This window comes from Carassius gibelio, chromosome A5 (assembly GCF_023724105.1).
Source record: "Carassius gibelio isolate Cgi1373 ecotype wild population from Czech Republic chromosome A5, carGib1.2-hapl.c, whole genome shotgun sequence".
Lineage (NCBI taxonomy): Eukaryota > Metazoa > Chordata > Actinopteri > Cypriniformes > Cyprinidae > Carassius > Carassius gibelio.
In genome coordinates this window covers 26093081-26120670 of record NC_068375.1, presented here as the reverse complement: position 1 = coordinate 26120670, position 27590 = coordinate 26093081, and the positions used below count along the sequence as shown (strand labels likewise).

At 37.9% G+C, this 27590-nt stretch overlaps 1 protein-coding gene across 5 annotated transcripts in view; it reads left to right on the top strand.

Moving 5' to 3' along the window:
* LOC128007214 (protein SCAI) overlaps positions 1-26982 on the top strand; it is a 28009-nt gene extending 1027 nt beyond the window's left edge. For 2 of the 5 annotated variants that reach the window (XM_052592792.1, XM_052592790.1), the window contains 16 exons: positions 9864-9978; positions 16266-16361; positions 16577-16663; positions 16765-16863; positions 17022-17118; positions 17438-17536; positions 17911-18063; positions 18223-18363; positions 18511-18612; positions 21236-21314; positions 22027-22126; positions 22227-22308; positions 22664-22736; positions 22851-23024; positions 23152-23252; positions 24179-26982. In XM_052592792.1, coding sequence (XP_052448752.1) covers positions 9872-9978; positions 16266-16361; positions 16577-16663; positions 16765-16863; positions 17022-17118; positions 17438-17536; positions 17911-18063; positions 18223-18363; positions 18511-18612; positions 21236-21314; positions 22027-22126; positions 22227-22308; positions 22664-22736; positions 22851-23024; positions 23152-23252; positions 24179-24325 — 1737 coding nt within the window. In that variant the 5' untranslated portion in view covers positions 9864-9871 and the 3' untranslated portion in view covers positions 24326-26982. The remainder of the gene's footprint in view (positions 1-9863; positions 9979-16265; positions 16362-16576; positions 16664-16764; positions 16864-17021; positions 17119-17437; positions 17537-17910; positions 18064-18222; positions 18364-18510; positions 18613-21235; positions 21315-22026; positions 22127-22226; positions 22309-22663; positions 22737-22850; positions 23025-23151; positions 23253-24178) is intronic. The other 3 variants (XM_052592794.1, XM_052592791.1, XM_052592793.1) reach the window with 3 other exon arrangements.
* Positions 26983-27590: the final 608 nt, after the last annotated feature.

The following is a 27590-nucleotide window of genomic DNA, read 5'->3' as shown; positions in this document are numbered from 1 at the left end:
TGATATTCGAGTCGGGAGTGATATTGTGAATGGAACCCGAGCCAATAAGCATCTCTGTATTATTATTGAATGAAGACGGTTGAAGAATCATTGGCTGTCGCAAGAATTACTATATGTGCAGTCCGTGTTCATTCTGTCCTGCAACAGCACAGGATTGGGTTTTGCAGGGCGCTCGCTGTCTGCTGCTTTCATTGTTCACGATCGGGCTGAATCGGCCGTGCGTGCGTAATCTGAATGTAAGGGCAAGCGCGAATTGTATATTATTGTATAAGAAGCTTATTATGGCTGTGTTATGAATATGCATTGAACTTCAGATGAGGTCCTATGATAATTAAGCGAGATTAAAAAACATCGGATGACTGGGACCGAGAACAAAAAGAGAGATTTGTTGCAGAAATTCATGTTTTCTCAGCATCAGCTCTCACACACATCATCTTGTGAAACGAGCCACCAGGTTGCTTGGCTGAAATGACGTCATACAGACTGGTTTGTTATGGAAGAATGAGCTCATGGAAGAGAATTCTTCTTCTGTTACTGTAGGTAATATTATGGGTATTACCTTGTTTAGTTAGCGACAATAATGGTTGTAGTTTTTGGGAGCTCCATTGTAAACCGTTTTTAGTTGTCTGCACCCTATTCTAACAGTCCATATCAACATGGTTGTGAATCAAGTAGCTCGTGCTGGCAATTAGTGTAGGGCTGCAACACTGAGTACGATATTTCTTGAAGTCCACATGAAATCAAAATTGACCCTATTTAATTTGTTAGGTATTGGGCACAAAATCCTTAACCACTTCCCTCCAATCATCAGTCTGCTATGAGAGACGCCAAGGAGGTGTGATGAAACCAAGCACCTCCCACTATTTTTCTCATTCAATATTCTGTTTCACTCAGAAATACATCACGAAACTGAAATCGGTCACAACTTGTGGTTCATATGGACTTGAAAATTTGTGTTTCAGGCAAAGAAATGGCAGTTAGTTTCTGTGTTTTATCCGTCAGTGGAAATGGTTTAAGAGTGTCAACTACACACATGGTCTTACTGGAAGAGATTGGGATTTTTCCCTCCCATGCTCAAAACATTCTGTGGTTTTTCTGTTTCCCACACTGCACACTAACGGTGTGTTTCACTTTGTTCTCCTAAGCACTTTCCTTTTTGGAATCCCATCGCCATTTTGAAGCACGTTCCACTTCATCAAGTGGATGACAGAAGTTTGTATGAACTCAACTTGTATAATCACAACTGTGATGTTACAGCAAATCATGCTTAATTTACCCCTACCTCACAGCAGAGGCGAAGCTACTTAAGGGTGGCACTGGCCTACTCAGATTGACGGCTGGCCCGCCCTATCAAATGAGGAAAGAAAATCCTGCTCGCATTACAATAATTGCTCAAATACATGATAAACATACAAATACATACAAACAACTTGTATGTGTGAACAAGTAAAAAAAAAAAGTAAGTAGTCATAAGAACCTGGTGGATGAGTGCTGATCTTCCAGTTTTGCGTTTTTATTCTGTTGGGAATGCAAGAGCTGTCAATATAAGCGATCAATCCAGTCCAAGCGTGCTCCCGCCGTAAAAAAAACAGTCCCCGATTGGTCTTAGTCATCATGCCAGTCTATGAGGTACAGTTTAACAAATGACAACAATAACAAACGATGTTGGAAAACACTGCATCATCATCATCATCATCATGCGATTTGACGCGATTGCATCTTAGATGTTCAAATCAGTATGTAATGTCACTCTAATGGCTGGAATACACTGCACAACTTTTCTCTGATTTACAGTCTGGAGAAGTCCACACAATAGTTTCCAAAAGTCAGAGCCAGTCTGCAGATTTGAGTCGACAGATTTAATAGAATATCATGTATTGTATGATGGTTATGATTTTTAGCTTCAGACTTTTATTCCATCCAATCGGAGGAGATCAAACATGTTTGATATTTTCAGCTGATTCTGAACCACACATTGTTTTAATTTTTCATGCATCTGCAACAAGGCACACACTTCTGCATGAGTTTGTTGTGACCGGAATGACTTTAAAGAGATACTCCACCCCAAAATGAAAATGTTGTCATTAATCACTTACCCCCATGTCGTTTCAAACATGTAAAAGCTTCGTTCGTCTTCGGAACATAATTTAACATATTTTGGATAAAAACCAGGAGGCTTGAGACTGTCCCATAGACTGCGTAATAAAATACACTGTCAAGGTCCAGAGAAGTCATCAGAATAGTCCATCTGCCATCAGTGGTTCAACCGTAATGTTATTAAGTGACGAGAATACTGTTTGTAAGCAAAGAAAACTAAAATAACGACTTTATTTAAAAATTCCTTTGTCAACAGTCTCTGAAAGAAAACAGCGCATCATTGTGGCGCGGCTGACACAGAAGAGCGGAGGCAGTTTGAGTGATGTGGAGAGACACAGAAGAGACTGTGATTGCAAGCTGGTTTCTAAGCATAGCAAAGGCTTTCTGTTTGTGTCCTGTGTTTTATGGTGTATATATATATATATATATATGTATATATATATATATATATATATATATATATATATTTAATCCGAGCATCTGAGTCCTTAGCAATCTTCAAGAATCTGTAAAAAACACCTCTCCATCTTTATTTGACCCTCTAACTTTAGCACTCACTATTCTAATTCTATTCGTAAAAAAAGTATCTAACTAGCCTTCTAATCTTTTTGTATTCTGTCAGTTTTCTTTTCATTTATTATTTTTAACAAAATTAATATTAACAAAATTAACAAAAGCAAAAAACAAAAAACAAAAACAAAAACAAACAAAAGACCTAACACTAGCTTGCTCTTTTTTTTCTATTCTAACTGTTTTCTTTTTATGTATTATGTTATTTAAAAGCCCTTGCTGTGTACTGCGTTAAGCTAACTGAGACTTGTTATAGCACTTGTATATCATTGTTCTTTTGTTGATTTTGATTGCTTTCATTGTCCTCATTTGTAAGTCGCTTTGGGTAAAAGCGTCTGCTAAATGACTAAATGTAAATATAGGACACCTGTCCTATTTTTCTCTGCGTTTACTTCTTACCTCATTCCTGTGTGGATCTGAATACCGTTATAGAGACTTGGGCTCTTTTGCTACCAAGTCCACCATGTTTTGACTCACTCAAAACTCTCACTCTCTGTTGAGTTATGATGTTTCACAGTAACGGTATTCCATTAACATGAGGATGTAGGCCTTTCAGCATAATATTTGGTGTATGCCTAGATGCCAGTTGAATTAATTTTTAGAACTTTTAATAGAATGTGTTTGGTGATGCAGTGACTGCCAAAAGTGATATATAGGATACTGATTTGGCATATATTTTCAGTTGCATGTGTAGGTTTAATACAGGACAAACATACACATACTGCCTCATCCTGCAGTTCTTTTGCTGCAGATGCATAGCTCATGCATTTTTATGGAAGGAAAGGAAATGTGGGTCAAGCACACACATCTGTGCATGAGGCCTTTTACCTCTGCTGGCTTTAGAGCAAGCGCATGCATGTGTTTCCTTCATGAGACAAGGAGATCTTTCTTATACATGCCTCATTTCCACTCTTACCATCAATTATCCAAAGCCCATCCTCCATTCATTCCTAGATTGCATTCATAGAGGTTTAGAGGACAAGTTGTTTGTTTCACCATAAGATCTCACATCCTCTGGTCTGAGTCTTATGGCTGATTCTGTTTCCATAGCTCTGTGTCTATATATGCATATATTGATCATTTCAATTACCACTTGTTACAACATAAATATATAGAAAATTCTGTTTCAATATATTTGAAAATGTACTAGATCCTTCAATAATCATTCTAATATGCCGATTTGCTGCTCAAGAAACATTTCTTATTACTATGTTGAAAAAAAAAGTTGGGCTACTGCTTATTATTCTTGTGGAAACTCCGATAATTATTTTCAGTATTCTTTGATTAATAGGAAGTTGAAAGGTATGGCATTTATTTAAAGTGGAAATGTCAGTTTAATGCACCCTTGCTTAATAAAATGATTATTTTTTTTCAAAAGAATCTTATTGACCCCAAACATTTGAACAGTAATGCATGAAAATTGAAATGTGACATTTTCTTAAAGGAACACATTACACACTCATTTACAGTCATTCATCTACTCAAATCAAGGCTTTGATCAAGTTAATTAGTTTGTGTTGATTTATAAAAATGCATGAAGATCAACCTTTCTGTTAAAAAAAGTTACATTTTTCCAAACTACACTTGAAATCAAGTTATAAAATGAGTACCATTGTACTTATACATTTAATATTTTACTGTCAAAAACATTTACATTTATAAACTAATTTAGAACTTTCATAAGTTTATACCTTTTAATATTAAATTAGCTTAGATTTTTTTCTTATTCTCCTGGCACATGAAAACTGTAGTACCGGTATCTGTCTCATGCTGAAAAAAGAGGATGAATTCAATTGAGAATCAATGCAGAGGCTGTGCAAACAACCAGTGTGAAACGCTGAAGGTGCTTCCTTAATACAAGCATGTTTAAAAGTTAGGCATGATGTAAGATGATTGATACAGAGATGTAGGCTACACATTCATGTAACGTGTTTGCATAATGTGTCCTGTTATTAAGCATCTCACATTCCTGTAGTCTATAATGCACATATGTGACACAAAATGTTGTTTTAATAATTATTTTATTTTATGTGTCAGCTAATGAGAAATGCTTGTCGACAGTTGACAGTTATATTGTTTGTTATAATACCTGTACAGTAGAAAACTACGGAAAGCTCAGGAGCCCTGAAAGTATGTGATTTAAAAATTTTTAGATTAGATCTACAGAGCATTATCTGAGCTATTAAAGTAATGTATGGCATATATGATTACAAAAGAAATATTATGTTGTCAGAATACACATTTTAAATGCCCACTGTGCTTTTAAGAACCAGATGGTCTCGTTACCAGCAGGAGCTAACAGGGCTTTGGTAACAAGCTTAAACCTCGACCTGTGTGGTAGAGTCAGCCTTTTCCCCTCATTTGTACACCATACTAAATTCAGCATCTTAACCTGGGTACAAATTTGCATTGCAATGTTGTTGTTTTTTTGTGATCGACTCGAGTATGTACTAGCATTGTATTTTGTCCAAGCTTAAATAATAAGTTTGCTAACGATTGTGATAATTAAATTATTGTGTTAATTGGGACGACATCTTTGAGAAATCCACAAAATATTCTCTGAATTTGTTGACAGCAGTTGAAATGAAAGGTGGACTGAAACCGTCCATATGTGGATCATGGTGAGCCATCTGGAGGCTGAGCAGGGGTGATGGACACGCTCAGGTCTTGTCCATTCAGACCACCTTGGACTGACAGCTGAATGTTTGCCTTACTACCCACTGGGTCTGACCACATGCATGCACACACACACACACACAAAAGTTGACACTGTACAATGTTTGAGGCAATAAATGATGTTTCTCCCTGCAGTGGCTTCCAATGTCAGCACAATACATCACACAATTCTTGCTCTTATTGGCGAGAATAGGCCTTCAACATACAAATTAAGCATTTATTCTCCTAGATGCAGAGTTAGAGCTTTACATATATCTAGACACGATGCTTCTTTCAAAATCATTTGTAAAATTGTTGACTACATTGAGTCAAGGCTATTCAAGTTTCTTAACACTTCATAAATGAACCTTCTATTTTTTTTCCCACAAAGCTCACTTAAATTCATGCTTTGCATATGCATTATAGCTATTTATCATGGTTCCTCCTCTCATTTGGGTCTCTCCCCTACTCTGTCCGATTTAACATCTGATCTGAGCAGTAAGCACAGCACAGTCAGCCTTAGGCGTGTGTTTGTCATACTCCCGCTTTCTTACTTTCTCTGTGCCTTTGACGTCTCTTTCTCTCTTTCCCCCCAATGCACGCCTCAGACACAAAAACATACACACAAACACACACACCCACACAATGCCCGGTTCCTCCTGGTGTAGCTAGAAGAGGTGCACGTTTCCTCCCTATGACACATCTACGCCACATTTATCTTCTGCCACCACAGAGAGGCCATGTGTGGTGTTGTGTTGTTTGGTTGACACCACATAGTGTCACACAAACACAAGCTAAGTCATATTCACAGCATACTTAATGTGTAAATACACAAATAGAATCTGTGCTGTGATGTTTAGCATTTAAGAGTAGTGAATTATTATCGTGTTGGTAATGTGAAAACACGCAGATTAATTGGGCTTCTGTGAGATCCAACCTTCTTCCATCTGCACAGAGTAGACTATATGCTGTCTTTAAAGGCCATTAAAGCAGTGAGCTTGCTTCTGAACAGGAAGGGCCTTTGAAATATCCCATTCTTCAGCCAGAAAAGATCAGTGTGTGATGGCATATGTAGCAGGCAGTTTGCAGGACCTGAATCTCTTCTGCCCTTTAGTGGTTTATTTATGTGGTAAGTAAACGAAATTAAGACTTCAAGTCAGCATGAAATGAAAATTGACCTTACTTTACGTTCTTGGTCTTTAAGTAATTTTAAATGCTACAATGTACAGTAAGTAAAATGGCTATTTATTTTGAGGTTTAAGATTACATTTAATAGTGTTATTAAATTTAATATAGTTTAAAAGATTAATTTAACACCATGTTCTAACCGGACACAATATGATAAGATTCCAGCAACACAATTTTTCTTTCCAATCCAGGCGCTTCGCAGCTACAAGATCAAGATGAATGAGTGGGCGGGCTCTTTCTGGAAATTAATTTAAATAAATGATTTTAACTTTATTCAAAATACGCACTCTGTGGCTGTCAAAATGTTTGCCATGGAATATGCATATTTGTTTACATAAAGTTCCCAGTTTCAATGCTCTTGTTTCTGAGGTTATTCATTGTTGTTTTCATGCACAATGATATACAGACTAAAATTAAAGGAAATGAAGGCAAATGTAATCTAAATAGAGAAAATGGGCATGAACATTTTAAAGGGGTAATATGAAGCATTTTTTTCTCTCTTTGGAGTGTTACAAGCTCTTGGTGCATGAAAAAGATCTGTAAAGTTTCAAAGACATGTTCAAAATCATGTATATATCACGTTATAATGGGGTTTATGGTTTTGTCTCATCGCTTCGCTGGACAGGGCATCACAATATGCTAAGGGCTGTAACATTTCTGTCACATGCTTGAGGTATTCGGCCAATAACAATGCACTGGAAAGCTGGCCAATCAGAGTACACCTCGCTTTTTTTTTTTTTACCTTGAATTGCATAAACCCATTTCATTGCACCATATACACCAGATAATTTTCTTTTAAGCAGCATCATATGACCCCTTTAAATATCCAGTATCGACTGGTACTGATAAATTGAAAAATATCTAATAACGGTCGATAAGTCAAGTAAATTCAGCTTTATCGTAAATTCTTCCACATGTACATTACATGCATACAGAGAATCGTCAGACCCCGGTGCATACAGATAACATTAACAGTAGAGCCTTAAAATCTAGATCAAATATGAAATATAAGAAACAAGTTCAGGAGGGAGTTCAGCTTCCTGACAGCCTGGTGGATGAAGCTGTCCTTCAGTCTGCTGGTCCTGGCCTGGAGAATCCACAGTCTCCTCCCTGATGGCAGCAGCTGTGTGTGGGATCACCTGCGATGCAGAGGGCTTTGCGAGTGAGACAGGTTCCGTAAATGTCCTGGAGGGAGGGGAGAGACACACCAATGATCTTCTCAGCTGCTCTCACTATGTGTTGCAGAGTCTTTCAGCAGGACGCATTGCAGGCACCATACCAAACAGTGATGCAGCTCGTCAGGATGCTCTTGATGGTGCCTCTGTAGAAGGTGTACATGATAGGGGGTGGGGCTCTGGCTCTCCTCAGTTTGCGGAGGAAGTAAAGACGCTGCTGTGATTTCTTGGCCAGTGCTGCTTTGTTTTCAGTCCAGGAGAGGTCCTCTGTGATGTGCACATCTCCTGTGCGCTCTCCTTAAGTAAACAATAATCTCCTCCTTCTTCTCCACGTTCAGAGAGAGAGATTGTTGTCACTACACCAAATTTGCCAGGTGGCTCACCTCGCTCCTTTAGTTTGTCTCATCTTTGTTGCTAATGAGACCAACCACAGTCGTGTCATCCGCAAACGTTATTAAGAGGTTGGAGTTGTGTGATGGTGTGCAGTCGTGGGTCGAGCGAAGAGGAAGAGTCGAGCGAAGAGGAGGGGGCTCAGCACACATCCTTGGGGGCGGCCCAGTGTTCAGTGTGATGGTGCCGGATGTGTTACTGCCGAACGGTACTGCCTGAAGTCTTCCAGTCAGAAAGTCCAACAGCCAGTTGCACAGCGAAGTGTTGAGCCCCAACTGGACCAGTTTGTAAATGAGCTGTTGAGGGATGATTGTGTTGAATGCTGAACTGAAGTCTATTAACAGCATTCTGATGTAAGAGTCCTTTTTGTCCATATGTGTGAGTGCTGAGTGGACGGCAGTGACGATGGCATCATCGGTCGACCTGTTAGACCGATATGCAAACTGGAAGGGGTCCAGAGAGGGGGGGGAGGCAGACTTGATGTGGTGCATGACTAGCCGTTCAAAGCACTTCATGAGGATGGGAGTAAGTGCAACAGGACGGTAGTCATTGAAGCAGGATGGAGATGGATTCTTCGGAAACTGGAATGATGGTGATAGTTTTGAAGCATGTGGGAACAACAGCTTGACTAAGTGAGATGTTGAAAATGTCTGTGAAGACATCAGTGAGTTCTGCTGTACAGTCTCTCAGTACACGCCCAGGGATGTTGTCAGGACCCGGAGCTTTTTGCGTGCATTGATTCTGCTGAAGGATCTCCGCACGCTTTCTGGGGTCAGCGTCATCACTTGGTCGCCGGGAGGAGGTGGAGTCTTCTGTGCAGTAGTGCTGTTTTGTTGCTCAAAGCGAGCGAAGAAGGTGTTCAGCTCGTTCAGAAGAGAGATGTTGCTGTCACAGGTCCGTGGTGGGGGCTTGTAGTCCGTAATGGTCTGTATCCCCTGCCATAGGCTCCTAGTGTCTCTGCTGTTGCTGAATTGATGGGCTATCCTCCTGGAGTGCTGTCTCTTAGCCTCTCTGATGCCGCGGGACAGGATGGCTGTTCTCAGGCCCACCTCATCTCCAGCTCTGAAGGCAGCATTCCGTGTCTTCAGGAGTCTGTAGACCTCCCCTGTCATCCATGGCTTCTGATTGGCCTGGACATAAATAAAATGGTACTGATATATTGTGCATCCCCATTTTACACCTAAAGATGTAAACAGTATTTTTTTTTTTATAAATGTAACATTTGTGTATTTTACCTTTAGATGAAGTCATATCGACCACTAAAGTTGCAAATTTTTGATGTCTCTCTAATCTGACACACATTTGAGCTCTTGAAGTCCTTACTGATGAGTTGAATGAGGTGTGTTTGATTAAAGAGACATCTAAAATAGGCAGTGTCTGGGTTCTCCAGGATTGAACAGAATAAAAAGAAAAACGACTTTCAAGCTTAATATATCTTGGTTTATTCATCTCCATGAAGTTCATATAAATGGATTATTTTAAGGGTTTCAGTGAAATGTTTGTTCCAACTGCGATGCAAATTCGTCAGAGCATGTCAGTTGGTTTGGAGGTGGAATTAGTCAGTTTTTGTCAAAGCTGATTCAACATCTGCCCACGTCACTGATGCAGATTCTTATACCCACAATATGTCAGTTCAGAATTCTGTGGCGCTCATTTAACTGTGATTCATAAAACTTGCTTCCGCCACTGATGCCTGCTTCAGTGTTGTGCTAGTGCTAACGACTCAGTTTTGCTTAACTCTGCCGAAGGTCTGTTTTGAATTCATTTTTTGTTTTGTTTTGTTTCCAGCAGCTGCCATGACAGGGGTGGGGGCAGACGATGACATCCCTCTCTGTGAGAGAAAAACTGTCACTGACTTCTGCTATCTCCTGGACAAGTCCAAACAGCTTTTCAATGGCTTAAGGTCAGTCTTTTCTCGGTGTCTGAGCATTTTGCTGTTTATTTATGGTCTTGTTTGCCTTCCAGATAGCTGTCTGGGTCCAATGCTGCAGTGACCTCATGTACACTTGCTCAGCTCAAACTCTTCTTTCCTTCGTTCATTCCTTCCTTTCCTCTGTTTTCATACTTGCCTTTCTTTTTTTTATGAATTTTGTTCATTCTTTTGATAATTTGTTGTTCTTTTCTTCTTTATTTCGTTCTCTTGTTTGTTTTTGTTCTTTCTTTTGTTTTCATTTGTTTTTAATTTTGTTTTTTCATGCATTGTTCATTTGTTTCTGTTTTAATTCCTTCCTTCAGTTTTTTTTTTCTCATTCATTGTTTCTTTCGTCTGTTTTATTGTTTGTTCATTTATTCATCTGTTTTTGGGTATGACCCATGAGGAATTCATTTGAATACCAGAGTCAAGCTTGTTTTCTGTTCTGGCAATAACCATAAATCATGCTTTAACCATGTAGTGACAGTGACTGATGTTAGTATCAAATATGGTGACTTATGTAACACTGGACTGTCTAATCACAGTTGAGACAACGTTATTTAATAACCAAGTCTAGTCGAGGCAGCCAAATCTTAATTAACCGACAGCAGCTTCAAATGCTTTTTAAATTTATGAGAGCAGCATATCGCTTGGGTTGCTTTCAGGCCACAAAACTGACCAGAACACCAGTGACAGAATCTAAAACCTTTGGCTGACACAAAGCTCATATTGCCAAATATGAACAAAAATGTGAATGGCACTCATTTTTTGTAATGTGGAAGATATTACCTAGTAAACATAGTACAGGTTTACTGAATACAGTCTCAAAGAGTCAAGAAAATATAAAGGGATAGTTCACCCAAAAATGAAAAGTCTGTCATCATTTGGTCACCCTTATGCTGTTCCTAAACTGTATGACGTTTTCTAATGTGAAATGCAAAGATAATGTCTTTTTGTCCATACAGTGAAAGTCAGTGGGGTCCAGTGTTGTTTGGTCCTCACTGACTTCCAACATGAGAGTGAGTGAATGTAGACAAGATTTTCATTTTTGGTTCAGTGCAGTTCATAGAATATGGGTGTCACTCTTTTTTTAGCTGAACTGTGTGTGAATGTAACCATTTTTAGCACTCCGAAACAGGGCTGATAACTTTACTGTATATTGACGTGTGTGAATGTAGCAGTTTTGTAGGTGTGGTTGGTTTTCTCTGCATCTATAAATGAGCAGGTTCTGATGTCTCATCTGTGCTGTGCTTTATGTATGTGTTGATGTTTGCCTGTTCATCCGTAGGGAGTGGAGAGCCCTTTATATTTTCCAGTGTCTGGGTGAAGTGAGCTCAGTTTTACATCTGAATGAATCTTCAGCTCTCCTCTTCCACCCCCTCATATCTGCCAGTGTTTGTCTATGCATTACACAGTCTTTAAAAAAATGAATCGCGTCGCTCCCGTGTTTATCACCATTTCTCAGTAGCCAGTAGGTTGCGCTTGAGTTAATCAGTAATTTTTAGCTAAGACTATTTATAGGACAAGTATGTCAGTAGCTGTGGGCTCTCTCTCTCTTTTATGCTTTCTTCCTCCATTCTTTTTTCTCTCTTTTGTCTTCACAGTTTGTATTCCTTCCCTACTTTCTTATCTCGGTTTCCATGCCCTGTCCTTATGGACAGGGTTTGTGTTTGTTATATTTATATCGCATAAGCGACTGAGACTGCTACAGTCCAAGAGCTTGGTTTGCAGACTTACTCGCATGTTCTCACATATATTCATGCAGTAGGTTTTTTGCGCATCAAGGAATTTTGTTTTTTAACCTCATCTGTAGCAAAACAGGAAAAAAAACTAAAATCAGCTAAAGTATAAGTGAAATCAGGAAAAAACAGCACTCTCTCTTGCTTCTGTGATGTTGCTAAACCAATATCATATGATATTAATATAGGACAAAAACCCATGCAGGGGCATTTTTTTGTCTTCATATCTTGAATATTGTGGGCATAAAATTGCATTCATAAGCTACATGTTAAGTCATCGTTCTGCATCATGTTTGTCAGCAGCTGCATGCAGTGTAAATTGACGTGCAGGACTGTTCCGAGGTCACCGTGGCCACCAGATCCAGTCTGTGTCCAGATCAGAGGGTCACTGCAGTCACCCGGATCCAGTACGTATCCAGACCAGATGGTGGATCAGCACCTAGAAAGGACCTCTACTGACCTGAAAGACAGCGGAGACCAGGACAACTAGAGCCCCAGATACAGATCCCCTGTAAAGACCTTGTCTCAGAGGAGCACCAGGACAAGACCACAGGAAACAGATGATTCTTCTGCACAATCTGACTTTGCTGCAGCCTGGAATTGAACTACTGGTTTCGTCTGGTCAGAGGAGAACTGGCCCCCCAACTGAGCCTGGTTTCTCCCAAGGTTTTTTTTCTCCATTCTGTCACCGATGGAGTTTCGGTTCCTTGCCGCTGTCGCCTCTGGCTTGCTTAGTTGGGGTCACTTCATCTACAGCGATATCGTTGACTTGATTGCAAATTAAAACAGACACTATTTCAACTGAACAGAGATGACATCAATGAATTCAATGATGAACTGCCTTTAACTATCATTTTGCATTATTGAGACACTGTTTTCCAAATGAATGTTGTTCAGTGCTTTGGCGCAATGTATTTTGTTTAAAGCACTATATAAATAAAGGTGATTGATTGATTGATTGACTGGGCAGGGTGGAGTGCATTAAAATGTGTTAAAAAATTGTAATGCATAATTTTTTTCCATAATTAAAAAAAACAAAAAACTAATTTCCTAGCCTTAAAAATGTCTACATTTTATCTGAAACCCCCCAAAATGACAAGTGATAAAAGTCTCTCCTGCATTTGGGACAAAAATAGCTTCCACTGACTTTTTTCCAGTATTAGTATTGTACCTCTAGTCCAAGCATAAAGGTGCATATATCTCTTATTTACTCATTATTCCTGCATGAAGGATTTCATGTGATGCATTTATGTTTCTTACCTTAATGATAGCTTGTGTCTACCCAAATACAAGACTAGAGGCTTTTTATGAGGCCACGCCCCCATGCCCTGTTTCTCCATGCTAATTAGGCTGTCTAACCAGTTGCGGCCTACTTCTGTATTTGACGCTTAGCAGCACCCTGTAGAGTTCAGTAATGAAACAGCTATTATTAATTGGTCTCATTTCTTTACCTAATACTTCCAGTACTTGATAGCGCTCTCTGTCTTTCACCTCTTTGGTATCTCTTTATTAAACAAGCTTGACTCATTAGAGACATTTATAGTGGCTTTGACATTTTCATATTAACATTCATATTCTTAGTCAGCATTTAACACAGAGTGAAAAAATGCAAACACGCATACAAACACAGACACTACAGTTCAAAAGTTTACAGTAAGCAAGAATTTCTTTTGTTTTTTAATCTTTATTCATTAAGAACACATTAAATGACTCAAAAGTAACAGTGAAGACATTTACTTTTGTCATTATCATTCCATATAAACAATTTACTCATCAATGAATCCTAAAAAATATCACAGTTTCCACAAAATATTAAGCAGCACAACTGTCTTCAACATTGATAATAATAAGAAATGTTTTTTGAGCATCAAATTAGCACATTAGAATGATTCCTGAAGGACCATGTGACACTGAAGACTGCTGAAAATTCAGCTTTGCAACACAGGAATAAATTACATTTTAAAATATGTTACAATACAAAATAGTTATTTTAAACTAATAATATTTCACAATAATGTTGTTTTTACAGATTTTCTTTTTTTTTTAAGAAATAATGCATACTTGGTGAGCATAAGAGACTTCTTTTTAACCCCAGACTTTTGAACAGTATTACACGTGTATGCCAGCATAGCTATGTTCAATTAAAAAAATATGTATAAAAAAACAATGCATATATTAATATATTTTAAATATCTAATATTTTTTAGATTCAGGGTTTTTAAAAAATATATCAATATCAATATAATTAGCCTACTTACTCCCGTATATTGTTTGTAGACTTTCTTAAACTAACTCTTTTGTTCATGTCAGTTCCAGAATATATTCCAGAGTAACAGAGTATAAATGACCTCACTCAGCCATACAGCATGCAGATGTAATATTGCTACATTACTCAAATAACACCACATCTGACCCCCATCTGCACATACACCTTCCTACATCCCTGCTTTCCTGCCTTGCTTAATTTACAGGTCTGTCCCTGGCTGTGTTCTGCCAGTGAATCTGTCTTTTGAGTATTAATACTGACAGAGAGGATGGGAAATTAATGGTGCATGTAGTGAAATTAAAGCCCTGCCTAATGACTGCACCTATCTCCTTCCTGACCTCGTCTCTCGCAGCACACAAGGGCACTCGGGTGAACCGTAAATCTCACAAATCCATCTCTATAACCTTACAGTGTGTGTTATCAATGAAAGTTGTGCAACTGAAATGTGTGCGTGTTGGCGCTACAGCACCGGGTTTAACCGAATCTGCATGAATGAAAGGAGGTGTGTCTGTGCGCGGGTGTTTCATTGTGTTGCATGATGTGTGTGTGTGCATACATTATATGTGTATTCGCTAACTCAAGGTTATGCCTGGACATGATTTGTTTTTTTACATTCATTTTTGTCTCAGCTCCTTTCCCTGAGTGGCCTGATGCAGGTTCACAAAAGATGCATCATCTACTGTAATCATGTGTGAGCTTGTGTAAATGAGGGCTTTTGCATTTACCTGCTGTATTCACAGCCTCCCTCCCTTCCCCAGTCCCTGCTTCTGTTGTCATAGCAACCCTCTGATGATAACAATAGGGACTAGAGGTGTTTTGGGAGGGTTCAGGGGGAAAGGGACGGGAAAGGAATAAAGAGAGAACGAGCGAGTGGAGGCGGAGGAGGCAAAAGAGCTGTTTCTCCAGCTGATTGCCATAGCTCATCAAATTCCTTCACATCATCAGCACTATGACTAACCACAGCCCTGCCCAAAACACTCGCACATTCTGACTCTCTCTGATTGCTCTGTTTTTGCTCTCTCCCATCAACAGTGACTTCACATCATTGCCATGATGAAGCTAATTAAGTGCATGACAACCATGACCACTTGTATATTTGGAAGGCTTTATCTGCTGTTGTCCACATGACGTCCTGCAATAGGAGTGTCTGGGCAGAGCGACAGAAATGTCTATTGTAATGATACGCGGGTTTCAAGGTTGTAGGTTTGGTTTGAACACAGACTTGATATTATAATTATAAAACAAACCGGTGATTAAAGCAATGAGTCACAGTGACCTTGATCATATTCACAAAGCAAGTTCAAATGCATAGAAGTCTGCTAACATAGGGAAAATAACCTTAGATTGACAAAAATCATAATTGTCGATTATTCCCTTTATATTGTAATTGCGATTTATTAATTACGATTATCACAGTTTACATTGAAGGATGTTTATACCATTGTTTGATGCAACTGCATGCCGTATTTTTATATGAAAATAAACAAGCTGAAACCTTTAGTGCTTCTTCTTTAAATGATAAAATAAGTAAAAAAAAAAATGAATGGTTTTATAATGTTATACTAAAACTAAAACGATGGAAAAACCCTTAATATAACATGTAATAAGGAAAAAAACAGATCTTAAGCATGCAGAATAACTTAAGTGGACTTTGAATTGCTGCTTTGAACGATTACGTAATTGTTGCATCCATACATGCCATAATTGTAATCGCGAATAGAAATTTAATTAATTTTGCACCCCTAATTTACCTCATACCCCAAGTCTAATTTTCTATGCACTAATACATTAATAAAAATAAATGAAGCCAAACCTGTATGACTTTTCTTCTGTGGAACATAAAAGGAGTTATTTTGAGAAATGTCTCTAGTGTTTTTTTTTGGGACTACTATGCAATGGAAGTCAGTGGTCACCAAAACTGTTTGTTCACCAGCATTCTTTAAAATATATTTTATGTTCTAAGTTGTCTCTGTTGTAGAAGTCTGTATTCAATTGTTTTCTTCAAAACTTGATATCAATTTAATTGCAAGAAGATTTTCTAGTTTTAAGAAAGTCACCATTTTCAGTATTTACTTTAGTCATTGTCAAGTCATGTCACATTGATTTATGTAGCAGTTTATAAAATACTTAGGAATTGGTTTAATTTGATATTGCTTATAATTGAATGGCTTTAATCCCTAAACCTATTAAATGGTTGTTTGAATACCGATAAATGTGGAGATTAAACTGAATTTGGCTGTGTTTCTCTTGTTTGTTCTCTCACACTCCTGCAGGGATCTGCCTCAATATGGACACAAGCAGTGGCAGTCCTATTTTGGCCGAACATTTGACATATACACCAAGCTGTGGAAGTTTCAGCAGCAGCACAGGTCAGCTCTCTAGATGGACCTATTTTTGAAACTGAAAGGTCTTTTTTTTTTTTTACCAAAAGCACAAAAATAAAGCAGGCTCTTTGGCTTAGAACTACATAGACTGAAGCTCTAATATGCATGACCAAACTTCCCTCTGATAGTTAATCTGCACCAGTGATGTCAACATAAATGACAGATGATTTCTTATGTGGTTTTGCTTTACTGGAGAATAGACAAGTCCTGGACAACCGGTACGGTCTCAAGAGGTGGCAGATAGGTGAAGTGGCGTCGAAAATTGGCCAGCTGTACTACCATTACTAGTATGGAGCTTTTTTAACACTACTCTTAATTCAGTTCATATCACACTGTGTATTGTAGGTATTGTTTTTAAACATTATAATATTTTTTTTTAAATCCTCAGCCTCCGCACTTCAGAAACAAGCTACCTAAATGAAGCCTTTTCCTTTTATTCGGCCATCCGCCAACGATCATATTACCACCAAGTCAACAAAGAAGACAGGTGAAAAGAAGCTACTCAACATACTTGTTTTTTTGTGTTTTTTTTTACTTACCATGTTCTGGAAAGTTCCTTGAAGTAACATACTTATGAGCAAGAGTAAAGCTCTCATGTCTTGATTTCTAGTCTTCAGTTCATCGCCCTGTGTTTCTTTTGTGCAGGCCAGAGCTGGTTGTAAAAAAGCTGAGGTATTATGCTCGGTTTATTGTTGTTTGTCTGTTGCTCAACAAGATGGACCTGGTTAAAGTGTTGGTCAAGGTAAGTGGACCTCAGACCAAACAAATCAGTTACACAGTTTTAGTCCATGGCTCACTATTAATATTGAACAGAGGATCTTGCCAAAAGATCAGTCAGCACAGACAGGCTGTTGGCCACTTATGCATCTGGAATTAATACAAAAACCATGCCTCATAAATTTTGGCACATTCAAGTAAAATTACACTCTGTCAGCCATTATATTTTTTCAATTTAATATTTACAAAGTACTAATCCCTATACTGCCAACAATGCACTGTTAAAAACACAGTAGGCTGGCTATACATGGGTCTGAGACCATCTGTGGCGTCTTTTTCTACAGGAGCTGTCTGAAGAGATTGAGGACTACACCCAGCGCTTCAACACAGAGGACCAGTTAGAGTGGAACCTGGTGCTGCAGGAAGTTGCTGCTTTTGTGGAGGTGAGAAGTCTATAATGTGCCTTCATTATCACCACGAAACACCATTCACAGTTCATTGACTTCCATAATGTGATGACTCACCAAGTGAAATAGAAAAATAGAAACAAATAATAATAATTTCTACCTGCTATGGTGGTTGTGGGGAGGGGCTGAAGCATATGTTGGAATATGTTGCAAGTTATGATTTTGCTGAAAGATCATGCAACTTTAAAAAAATTTTTACATTGGAGTAATATAAACCAATTATACACACATCCTTGACTGTTACTTAAAGGACAGGTTTAGTGCAAAGTAAGACTTTTTTTTGGCACTGTTTGAAAAATATTTTCCTGACATTGTGTCTTTAAAAAAAATAATGTTTTTTATCTATACAGGCAGATCCTCTTATGCTCCTAAATGATGACAACGCCGTGGTGGTCATATCCAATCGGCTGCAGGAGGGGGGTGTGCCCCCTCTTGAACAGGGCATGGTGGTTGGCCAGCTCACCTTGGCAGATGCACTCATCGTTGGCAACTGTAACAATCAGGTGGGAGTACAGCTGAGCAAGTTACATAATAAGTCAAACTCAAGAGGTGCTTTCTCATGTAATTGATTAGACACTTCAAATTTGTGGTGTAGGTTATAATAACAGTAGTGTTTATTGTAGTCTGGTTTTTGTGATAGATGGATTTTATCTGGTTTACAGGTGAAGTTTAGTGAGCTGACCATCGATATGTTTCGTATGCTCCAAGCGCTTGAGAGGGAACCAGTGAACCTAGCCACACAAAGCTCCAAGCCAGGGACACTTGTAAGAGAAGACTCTTACACTCTGCCTGTCACTCTCTATGTTGAGTGTTTCTGAGTATTTTCACCCTTCCTCCCTTGCTATTTCAGTACTTCACCTTTGTTGTGGCTCTCTCACTGTTCTTTCTCGCTCTGCGTGCTCTCGGTGTCTCTCTATTCCTCTCTCACTCGTTTATCTCTCTCATTATAGGAGCCCAATGAGAAGCCGGCCAAGAGAGAGAACCCTCATAAATATCTCCTCTACAAACCAACCTTCAGCCAGCTCTACACTTTCCTGTCTGCCTCCTTCAAGGTTTGGCTGATGTCATTCCAGTTATTAACACCTGTCAGTTTATTGTTAATCCATCCTGTCATTTACGTCCTTGTTTGACTCTATATTGCACAAGACCTTGTAGCAGACATGACGATTAAGCTTAAATCGAATGTGCCATATATACTGAGCTAATGTACTCCTCAATGACAAATTTTATTAGTTTGGGGTCAGCAGAGGTTTTATTTTTTCCATATATTCATCATGGATGCATTAAATTGATCAATTAAGACTTTTACATTGTTTATTTATTTATCTATTTAATGGCTTTTCTTTTGAACTTGACACAAAAATTAGTTTCATTAATGATAATAATAAGAAATCTTTCTTCAACACCAAATTAGCATATTAGATTGATTTCTGAAAGTTACTAAAAATCATCACAGGAATAATTTACATTTGAAAATTAATTAAAATAGAAGGCAGTTATTTCAAATGGTAGTAATATTTTACAATCTTACTGGTTTCATTGCAGTTTTGTTTAAATAATGTCTTTTTGAACATATGAGACTTCTTTCAAAGTAGGGCTGTGCGATATGACCGTTTTTGATCGTGAATGATAAAAAAGTCTCCATGGTCTGCTTTTGAAGAAATATCGTAGTATTGTGCTACAGCGCACATACTATCAGCTGCAGTTTTGGCGCCTCCGTCATATACTGTACAACACCACATGCATTCACAGCACTGTTAACTCAGCATTAAAGTTACTGTCACAGGAACTGCATTTATTTCACAGACACAGAACTACATTATTTATGTGCTTTAAAGCCTTGCTGGTTAAAGGTTTCATTCACGTGCTGTGTTGACGTACGCTTTTTCGGAGTTCTTACACCCGAAGCGCGCCAACTAAAATACCTGTCAAACAGCACCCGATTACTGAACAAAGTTTTCTTTCGCAATAATACTATTAAAAGGTTTATATATAGACTCTGTTGGTTATGTTTAAAATGAAAGTAAACAGTTGAGAAAAAACAGATAGGTACCTGTGTATTAGATGTGTGCAGGACTTAAAGGGACAGCACTGAACATGCTGCTGACTGTCATTAAAAGAATAGTCCATCCTAAAATTAAATTTCTGTCATTATTTACTCACACACATGCTGCCCCAAACCTGTATTAATTTCCTTCTTGTGCTGAACACAGAAGAAGATATTTTGAAGACTGTGGGTAACCAAACAATTGCTGGTCTACTTTTAATTTGATAGTAGGAAAAAAATACTATGGAAGTCAACGGAGACCAGCAACTGTTTGGCTTTCCACGTTCTTCTTCAAAATAGCATTTATGTTACACAGAAGAAAATTGTGAGGGAGTAAATGATGGTATAAAAATAAAACCCTATGACAGATTTGACAGAATGATGACAGAATTTTTATTGTTGGGTGAACAATTCCTTTTAATGTTAATAAAACAACAAAACACAGAGAAAAATCACTCACTGCTCTTGAAACAGTGACTGAAAACTTTAATACAGTTGCTTTAGGAATCAATTTATATAGTGTTTTATTTTTATATTTGTTCATTATATTTCTTGAATGCTCTTGCTAAATACACACATTGAACCTGAAAAGAAAGCTCGGTTTGTTTTATTTGTATAACGTGTATTTGTAATGTTTATTTTTGTTCTTAGTTTTTTTTAATAACAAAGATAAAAATCTGAAATTATTTTATCTTCACCCACTTTGGCCTAAATTTCTGCCATTCTTTTGTATATTCTGTTACATTGAAAGGCTTTGTCTTTATAATAGAGAAATCCATTTGGCTGTAATGCTCAGACAACTTCAAGAACCGTGATCAAATCGAGATTCGTTTTTTTTTTGTTTAACAAATTACAATTGTGATATGATATTTTTGCCATATCGCCCAGTCCTATTTCAAAGTAATTTAAAAATCTTACTGACCCAGACTTTTGAACAGCAGTGCACCTATTTAAAATGTACTGCTTCTCTGGAACAAAAACGCACCAAAGATATCTTGTATTACACAAATGCACACTAGAATGACAATGTTCCTTCTTCTAAAATGTAAAACCTACAGCTAAACAAATCCTTTTGGATTGTAAAGGGCAAATATAAATAAAACTGCTTTATTTCTGAACAGTTATTGCATTCTGGTTGTCTATTCCGTGCGCTAGTTTGGGTTCTGTTGTCTCGAGTGACACCTCTTGTGAGTGTGTGTGTGTGTGTGTGTAGCAGTGTTACTATCTACTCTGCTGTAGCGTAGCACCTCAAGAGTGTGAGGGAAACCCACACGCACATATGACTCAGATACTTTGTTTTTGCCATGCAGCAGTTCATTTTTAACATTTCATTTTTTCCCCATTGTGCTTCATTTTTTTAACCATTTCCAGTCATCAGCTGTTCTGTGTGTGTGTGTTTCACTATTTGAAAAGATGAATACTACCTCCTGTTATATTTTGAAATGTGTCTCGAGGGCATTACTGAGGTGCTCTGGCTGCATAGCACTTAGAGTGCCACTGAACTTAATAATTAGACACTGCTTTACCATTTGTACTATTGTGAATGTTCTGATTTAATTAGCCAATTTAATGGATCCATTTTTCTGATGAAAGTTTTGTGTTCTTTGACTGATTTGTTTTATTGCTAGGAGCTGCCAGCCAATAGTGTCCTGCTGGTTTATCTCTCTGCCACCGGAGTGTTTCCTACTGGACGCTCAGAGAGTGAAGGTATGCCGGGGTGTTTTAGCTCACTATTGTTCTGACACCACCAGATATTTACATAAATATCTACTAAATATGGGCACTGTAGAAACACTGCTCAGCCGATTAATTAAAGGATTCAAAGATTTGTTTAATATTATGTATTATCTGCATGAACAGACTAATAATAAATGCTTGTCAGCCTTTTCCATAGAGGATAATATCTAATCTTTCAACGTATTTTCAACGTATTTTCTGTCAATAGTAAGTAATATTATAATCAGTATTCTATTTCGGTATATTTTGAAATGTAGTTTATTCCTGCGATGGCAGAGTTGAGTTTCAGCATCATTACTCCATTCTTCAGTGTCACATGATCCTTCAGAAACATTTCTAATATCCTGATTTGGTGCTTAATAAAACAATTATTTCTATTATCAGTGTTGATAACCGATCTGTTGTTTAATATTTTTGTAAAAAAAAATTTATTCAAGATTCTTTGATGAAAAGAAAGTTCAAAAGAACGCATTTTAAATATTATTTTGTAACATCAATGTCTTTACTGTCATTTTTGAGCGGTAGTGTTGAAAACGGGGCAAACAGAAGTTTGATCCACGTAGAATTGTATTCCCAGTGCAAAAGGAAGATTTAGACTCCCATGATGCTTCATTTGGATGAATGATCCACAGATCTGTCCTATCGTTATTATTTAACATCACCATTTCTTTATTCTATATAGGACCTTATGACTTTGGAGGTGTCCTGACCAATACTAATCGAGATGTGGTAAACGGCGAGACGGCGCAGAAGAGAAGCCAGGCACAAAAAGAGATGCACTGGTGAGCCTTCATTGACATCCATTCAATGTGCTAACTCTATGTCTGAGACACTGAGATGTTATTTTAACATGCTTGTATGCGCAAATGTGTGTTTTTTCAGTCTCCACCCAGGAGACCTTTTCCCCTTCACCAGGAAACCTCTGTTTATCATTGTGGACTCATCCAACAGCACAGCCTATAAGGTGAGACATCACCTCCGTCTCCCTGTCTTTGTCACACACACACATTTCTTCCATTATTGCAGTATTCGGTGACTTCATGAGGCCCTTCATTATTCAAAAGCAGCCATGTGGTTGCTCGGTAAACGAGCCTGTCTGACTTCTTGACTAGAATAAACATGAGAATAATAAACCTTGTATTCATTTTTCTTTTTACTCACAGTCTGATTGAATTTTTTTGGTCCATAACTGATTTTCTTTATTTGGCTGCTTAGTTCAGTAATGGAGTGCCCTCTTGTGTTCATATTGACATGGTGTACTAGTAGAACTGATTTTTCATTTAACTGTAGCTTGTTGACTTCTTCCTGTCTTTCCACAGAATTTCTCCAATCTGTTTGGCCAACCACTTGTCTGCCTGCTTTCTCCGACGGTGTATCCAAAGAGCATGCAAGGTCTCTTTTGATTTGCCATTGTGTTAGGAGATAGGAAACATTTGGTTAACATTAGTTTTTCTTTTCTTTGAAGTAGGATCATCTGTTATTTATATTGATAATTCTATCTTGCAGACCAGTGTCAGCGTGGGAGTCTGTTTACTCTTTTCCTTTACAACCCCCTCATGGGCTTCCTGTCTGTGTGTGGACTGAGCAGCATGCGCTATGGATTGTGGGAAAAGGCCCAGGAACTCCTGCGGAAGGTTTTCCATGACATTGGCCAGATGATCACGAGCTCCCGAGCTATAGGTAATGCCAAAATGTTTCATCCCTTTCTCTTTTTTTTTATGCCTTACATTCATTTTTATATTTCAGTGACGTGTTTGACCAAGCAAAAGATATGCGTTTCATAGTTTTCCTGATGACTGTCTTCCAGATCAGGCCTATCTGCAGTTTTATGGCGATGAATTTCTACGTCTCCTCATGATCCGTTTCGTGTTCTGCTGCACCACGCTCCGATTACACAAGCTCTTCCGGGTGAGACTGAACTAAATAAATATCATACATGTTTATGAAAAAACACTATTTGGTTTAATAATGATAATGTTTATTGATAACAGCCATATGTGTCACATGATTGTAAAGGAATACATATTCAGCAATAAATAAATATTAGATATATTCATATATGAGGTGTATCGTTAAACTTTTTAAAAACGACTAGTTCCATTTATCTATAGTCTACTATTTTCAAAACTGAGCTTTAAATCCATTTGTTTATTGAAAGCTCAAAATGGATTTCTATTGAGATCATATAAAATAATATATTGTTGTTGTTTTTGTAAATATGCATATCTATCAATCATTTTTTATAATATGTAGACTAAAATGAGTGAGCCCTTATACTGATCAACAGCCATTTATAACCAGTGTTGGTAGTGTTGACTAAAACTACAGCTATTTCTATGAAGCTTTATAGAATTCATTAATTGAAATGAAAAATAAATATTAGAACCTTAAACAAATGAAACAAAAAAATGTTGCCTTGGCCAAAAAATAGAAAGAAAAAAAGCTAAATACTTTTTTTTTTTTACAAAAGCACATAAAATGTATAAAAACTTTAAAACTGTACATATACAAATGAAAGCTACTTCAAGATATTAATAAATACTGTTATAGTATACAAATAATATAAAAATAACATTGTTTGTATCCCACGATCCTATAATAATTATTTCAGACATCGGAGACAGTGGAGTATTAGACATACAAAGCTGCATCTGTTTCTAAACTGTATTTAACTTATAAATAGATGTAAAACATTGAAAAATTGTAATTTAATTAAAAAAATAATAATTCCAGTCATCTTGTATACCTCCTTCTGGCACTACACACTCCACAGTTTGAGGACCATTGACTGACAAGCAGCTGGATGAGAATATGTTTCTGTGTGCATGTTCCAGGAAGCAAGGAGTTTTCCAGAATCATATCCTCCGCTGCCGAAACAGGAGATGGTGGAGAGCAGCCTTCTACAGAAGCATGTGCTGGAGCTGGCGGCCATGTTGGACGTGCAAAACCTCTTCTCTGATGGCATGCTGGATAACTATTGACCACATGGTGGCACAATGCCAACCTGCACACACACATTTACACACACGCTCATGCCCATACACACGCATACACAAGTTGTAGGTAGTTTCTTCTGAATAAGCTAGTTGTTTAACCTAATCTCATTAGATCTAGATAGTTTAATAACTATTCAAGAGAAAATATCTTATCTTTGTGGGCAGATATTTACAATTTGTCAAGATCACATGTATTTTTAGATTTTAAGGCGCTTCACACATGCGCAGATTCGAAAGCGTTGCTCCCAAGATACAGGAAATTGTACTACATGCATGTATCGTATGGGTGTACGAGTGCAGGCACACAGGCGTTCAGACCTTTTGAAGGCAGCCATCGCCGTTTCTGAAGGTGATAAGAGAGCACAAGATGACGATTGAGAAGAAAGGAGCTCTGGAAACATTTATTTTTATGTGAATTGGTGCAATTCCAGGGAGATTCTTCCAAAAAGATGAGCCTACGGCTTTGGCAAAACACATTTTGGAGAAGGACGTTCGATTTCCTTCTCAACACTTTGCCTCTGCAACGTTTACAAATTTTTTCCATAGGGAGCGTGCTGCATGTTTGCATTTAATTGCTCCGCCTTGGATTTTTTTGGTTTGTTTTCATTCATTAAAACGTGTTTGCTTTTCCGTTTCGACACGCGTTTCGCAGACTTTAGCCTGGTCTTTCGAAGGAGGCCCACCATGCTGTGCCTCTTTCTAGTTATTTTGGTCATCAGCTAATCGGTTGTTAATTAATTAACGCTATGTTGACACCAGAATCTCCATTTTATAGAGCATTTCTTCAAAAGAGATTCTTTTTAGCATGCCTTGGTAGTGTGGTAAGCCCATACTTGCATAGCTGATGTAATAACCTAATGTCTTATTCCATGTGTGCTGAGGACACCAATAGCCAACGGAGTTCTCTTTTATAGTGTCACAGAGACGTACAGGCGTACTCCTGTATATAAGTACAAATTTGTGTATATATCTATATATAAATATATGTATAGTTCTATAAGAAGTCAATGTGATGCAGAGAAGTGTGTCTGTCTGGGTTGTTCGTGGTGGCAGATCTGTTAAAAGATGACCCTCTGCATGTGACCGTTTTGTCTAATCTGTGAATGGACCATGCCACTGTCTCAACTGCGCACCCTCCCGCCGCTTCACACAAGTGCAGTCAGCTCGACATTCCAAGGATCATGGCATAAGAGCGTCCCTCTGTCTCAAGGACAAGTGCACTGCGTGATGTGATCAGTGTTTCGTTCGTTGCATTACGTCATGTTTTTAATTACAGTTACAATAATAGCCTTGCACTTTACTTGCACTATTTAAGTTTGATTCTGATGTTATTTATTGCGCTTTTGGCAAGAGGCATGTCTGATCATTCCGTTACGTCATGCTTTGCAAATAGCTCATAATTTCCTCCATCTGTGATCTGTGTTAGAAAATGCCATATATGGTGACCGATTTTTCTACGTTTACCAACTCTTCCAACCGAACTGCAGGCTTGATCGTGGCCATTCGAAGGGGACCAAAAGATTCTTGCATGTGAAGAGCACAATGTCCCGAACGATTCTCGTACTGTCATCTCTGTTGAGTTTGTAGTTGATAGTTTTGCACGTTTTCACCCAAGCATAGCTGCTTCCCCTCGTGTATTTTATTGAATAATTGTTTTGCATAAAAAGAGAGAAGTTTGCTAACGAACAAATCACTGCCAAACCTTCGCTTGGAATATCCACTGCCCAAATTAAGCAGACAACTGTGTTGTCTGTGCTTTTCGTGGGCATAAATAGTTTCATGGCCTAGCTTTTTTTAACAGTGTTGTTATAGTTTGCCGAAAAGAGAAGGGCTGGATGGAGAATGGAGATGAAGAGGGAAACAGATGGTGGATGTCACTGTTTCCTCTCTGTCTAGTTGTCTGACCTTGACTGACAAATGTTTTTGCCTTGTTTAATGTGTATTTCTATGTGTATTTAAGTATAACTTTTCAGGAATCTATAAGTTCTTGCTCAGACTGTCCTGTATTCACACCGCACTATTTAGCTGAGAGCACAGGGGTGAATACAGACTTGAAGCATTTATACATGTAATGTACCACAACAGAAGCTTACCAACCTAAAATTTAGGGGGAAATGCAATACCCTTTTAAAAATGATTTTAACAAAAGTGTTTTCCTACCGATTGCCCACATTTCGGTGGTAGATGCATGCGAATTAGTAACTCCTGCTCCATTTGAATGCATCCTGTAAGTGCATTCGCGGCTATGATTGGAAGGAACACAAAGAAAATCAGCTGCATTTGTTTCCTGTTGTAAACATGGGGCCAGATCTAAGGTGTAGTACGGGTGATTTCTACCAGTTCCTACTGTTGTGGGAAGGAACATTTTCAAAAGTGATGTAATGGTCAGAATACTCTTTCTTCATAAGTTAAGGGGTTCTAGAGTTGCTAGTCGAACATACGTGCATTATCCAATTGTCATGTGTTTTTAATCGCTAAACTGTTTTGTCTTATCTGTTGCCAAATTATCTTTGATGTTCGTTGTTAAATGCGGGAAAAAAAGAATACAGAAAAAATGTGATGATACCAAAACATGCAAGCTTTTTGTTTTTAAGAATGCTATTTAAGAACATTAAAAAAAAGTTTATGACTGTTTTGGTTAATTTGTGGCGTTCCTTCATCTGTTTTATTTACTTATAGCCCGTATACAGAAGTGATGAAGATTTGCGGTGCATGACATTTTACATATTTAAAGTATATTTCCATTTATTAGTGTAGTTTAAAATTTGATATTTGCTCTGTTCATTTTGTCTTTTTATATTAAATTATCAGTCATCTTGAACACTTGCTGTAACGTAAAAACAAAAACACTGTTAAATGCAGTCTTTATCAAATTTCAGAATTTTTAAATCCAGTATCCATTTTAGTGTTGCAATGTTTTAATTGCTTGATTTTAGTTTTAAGTATCAGCCATAACATACAAATAATTATCAGCCAGATTTTTAAATATCAGTGCATCCAACTCCTCATATACTCAAAAACTCATTCAATCCATGTTATACACCAATGTGAAAAACATTTGCTATTTCTAGATGAATCCGGCTCCTGGTTCTTGTGCCGCCCAGCCGTGAGATTACAGCGCCCTGTTCCTTCAATGATATCCCAGAGGAGCTGGTCTTGGCATGATAGAAGTTATCTGTAGCACATCCTTCAGACTACTATAAAGATCCCTTTATCTTCATTTCCTGATATGTATTATCTTAATTACCCT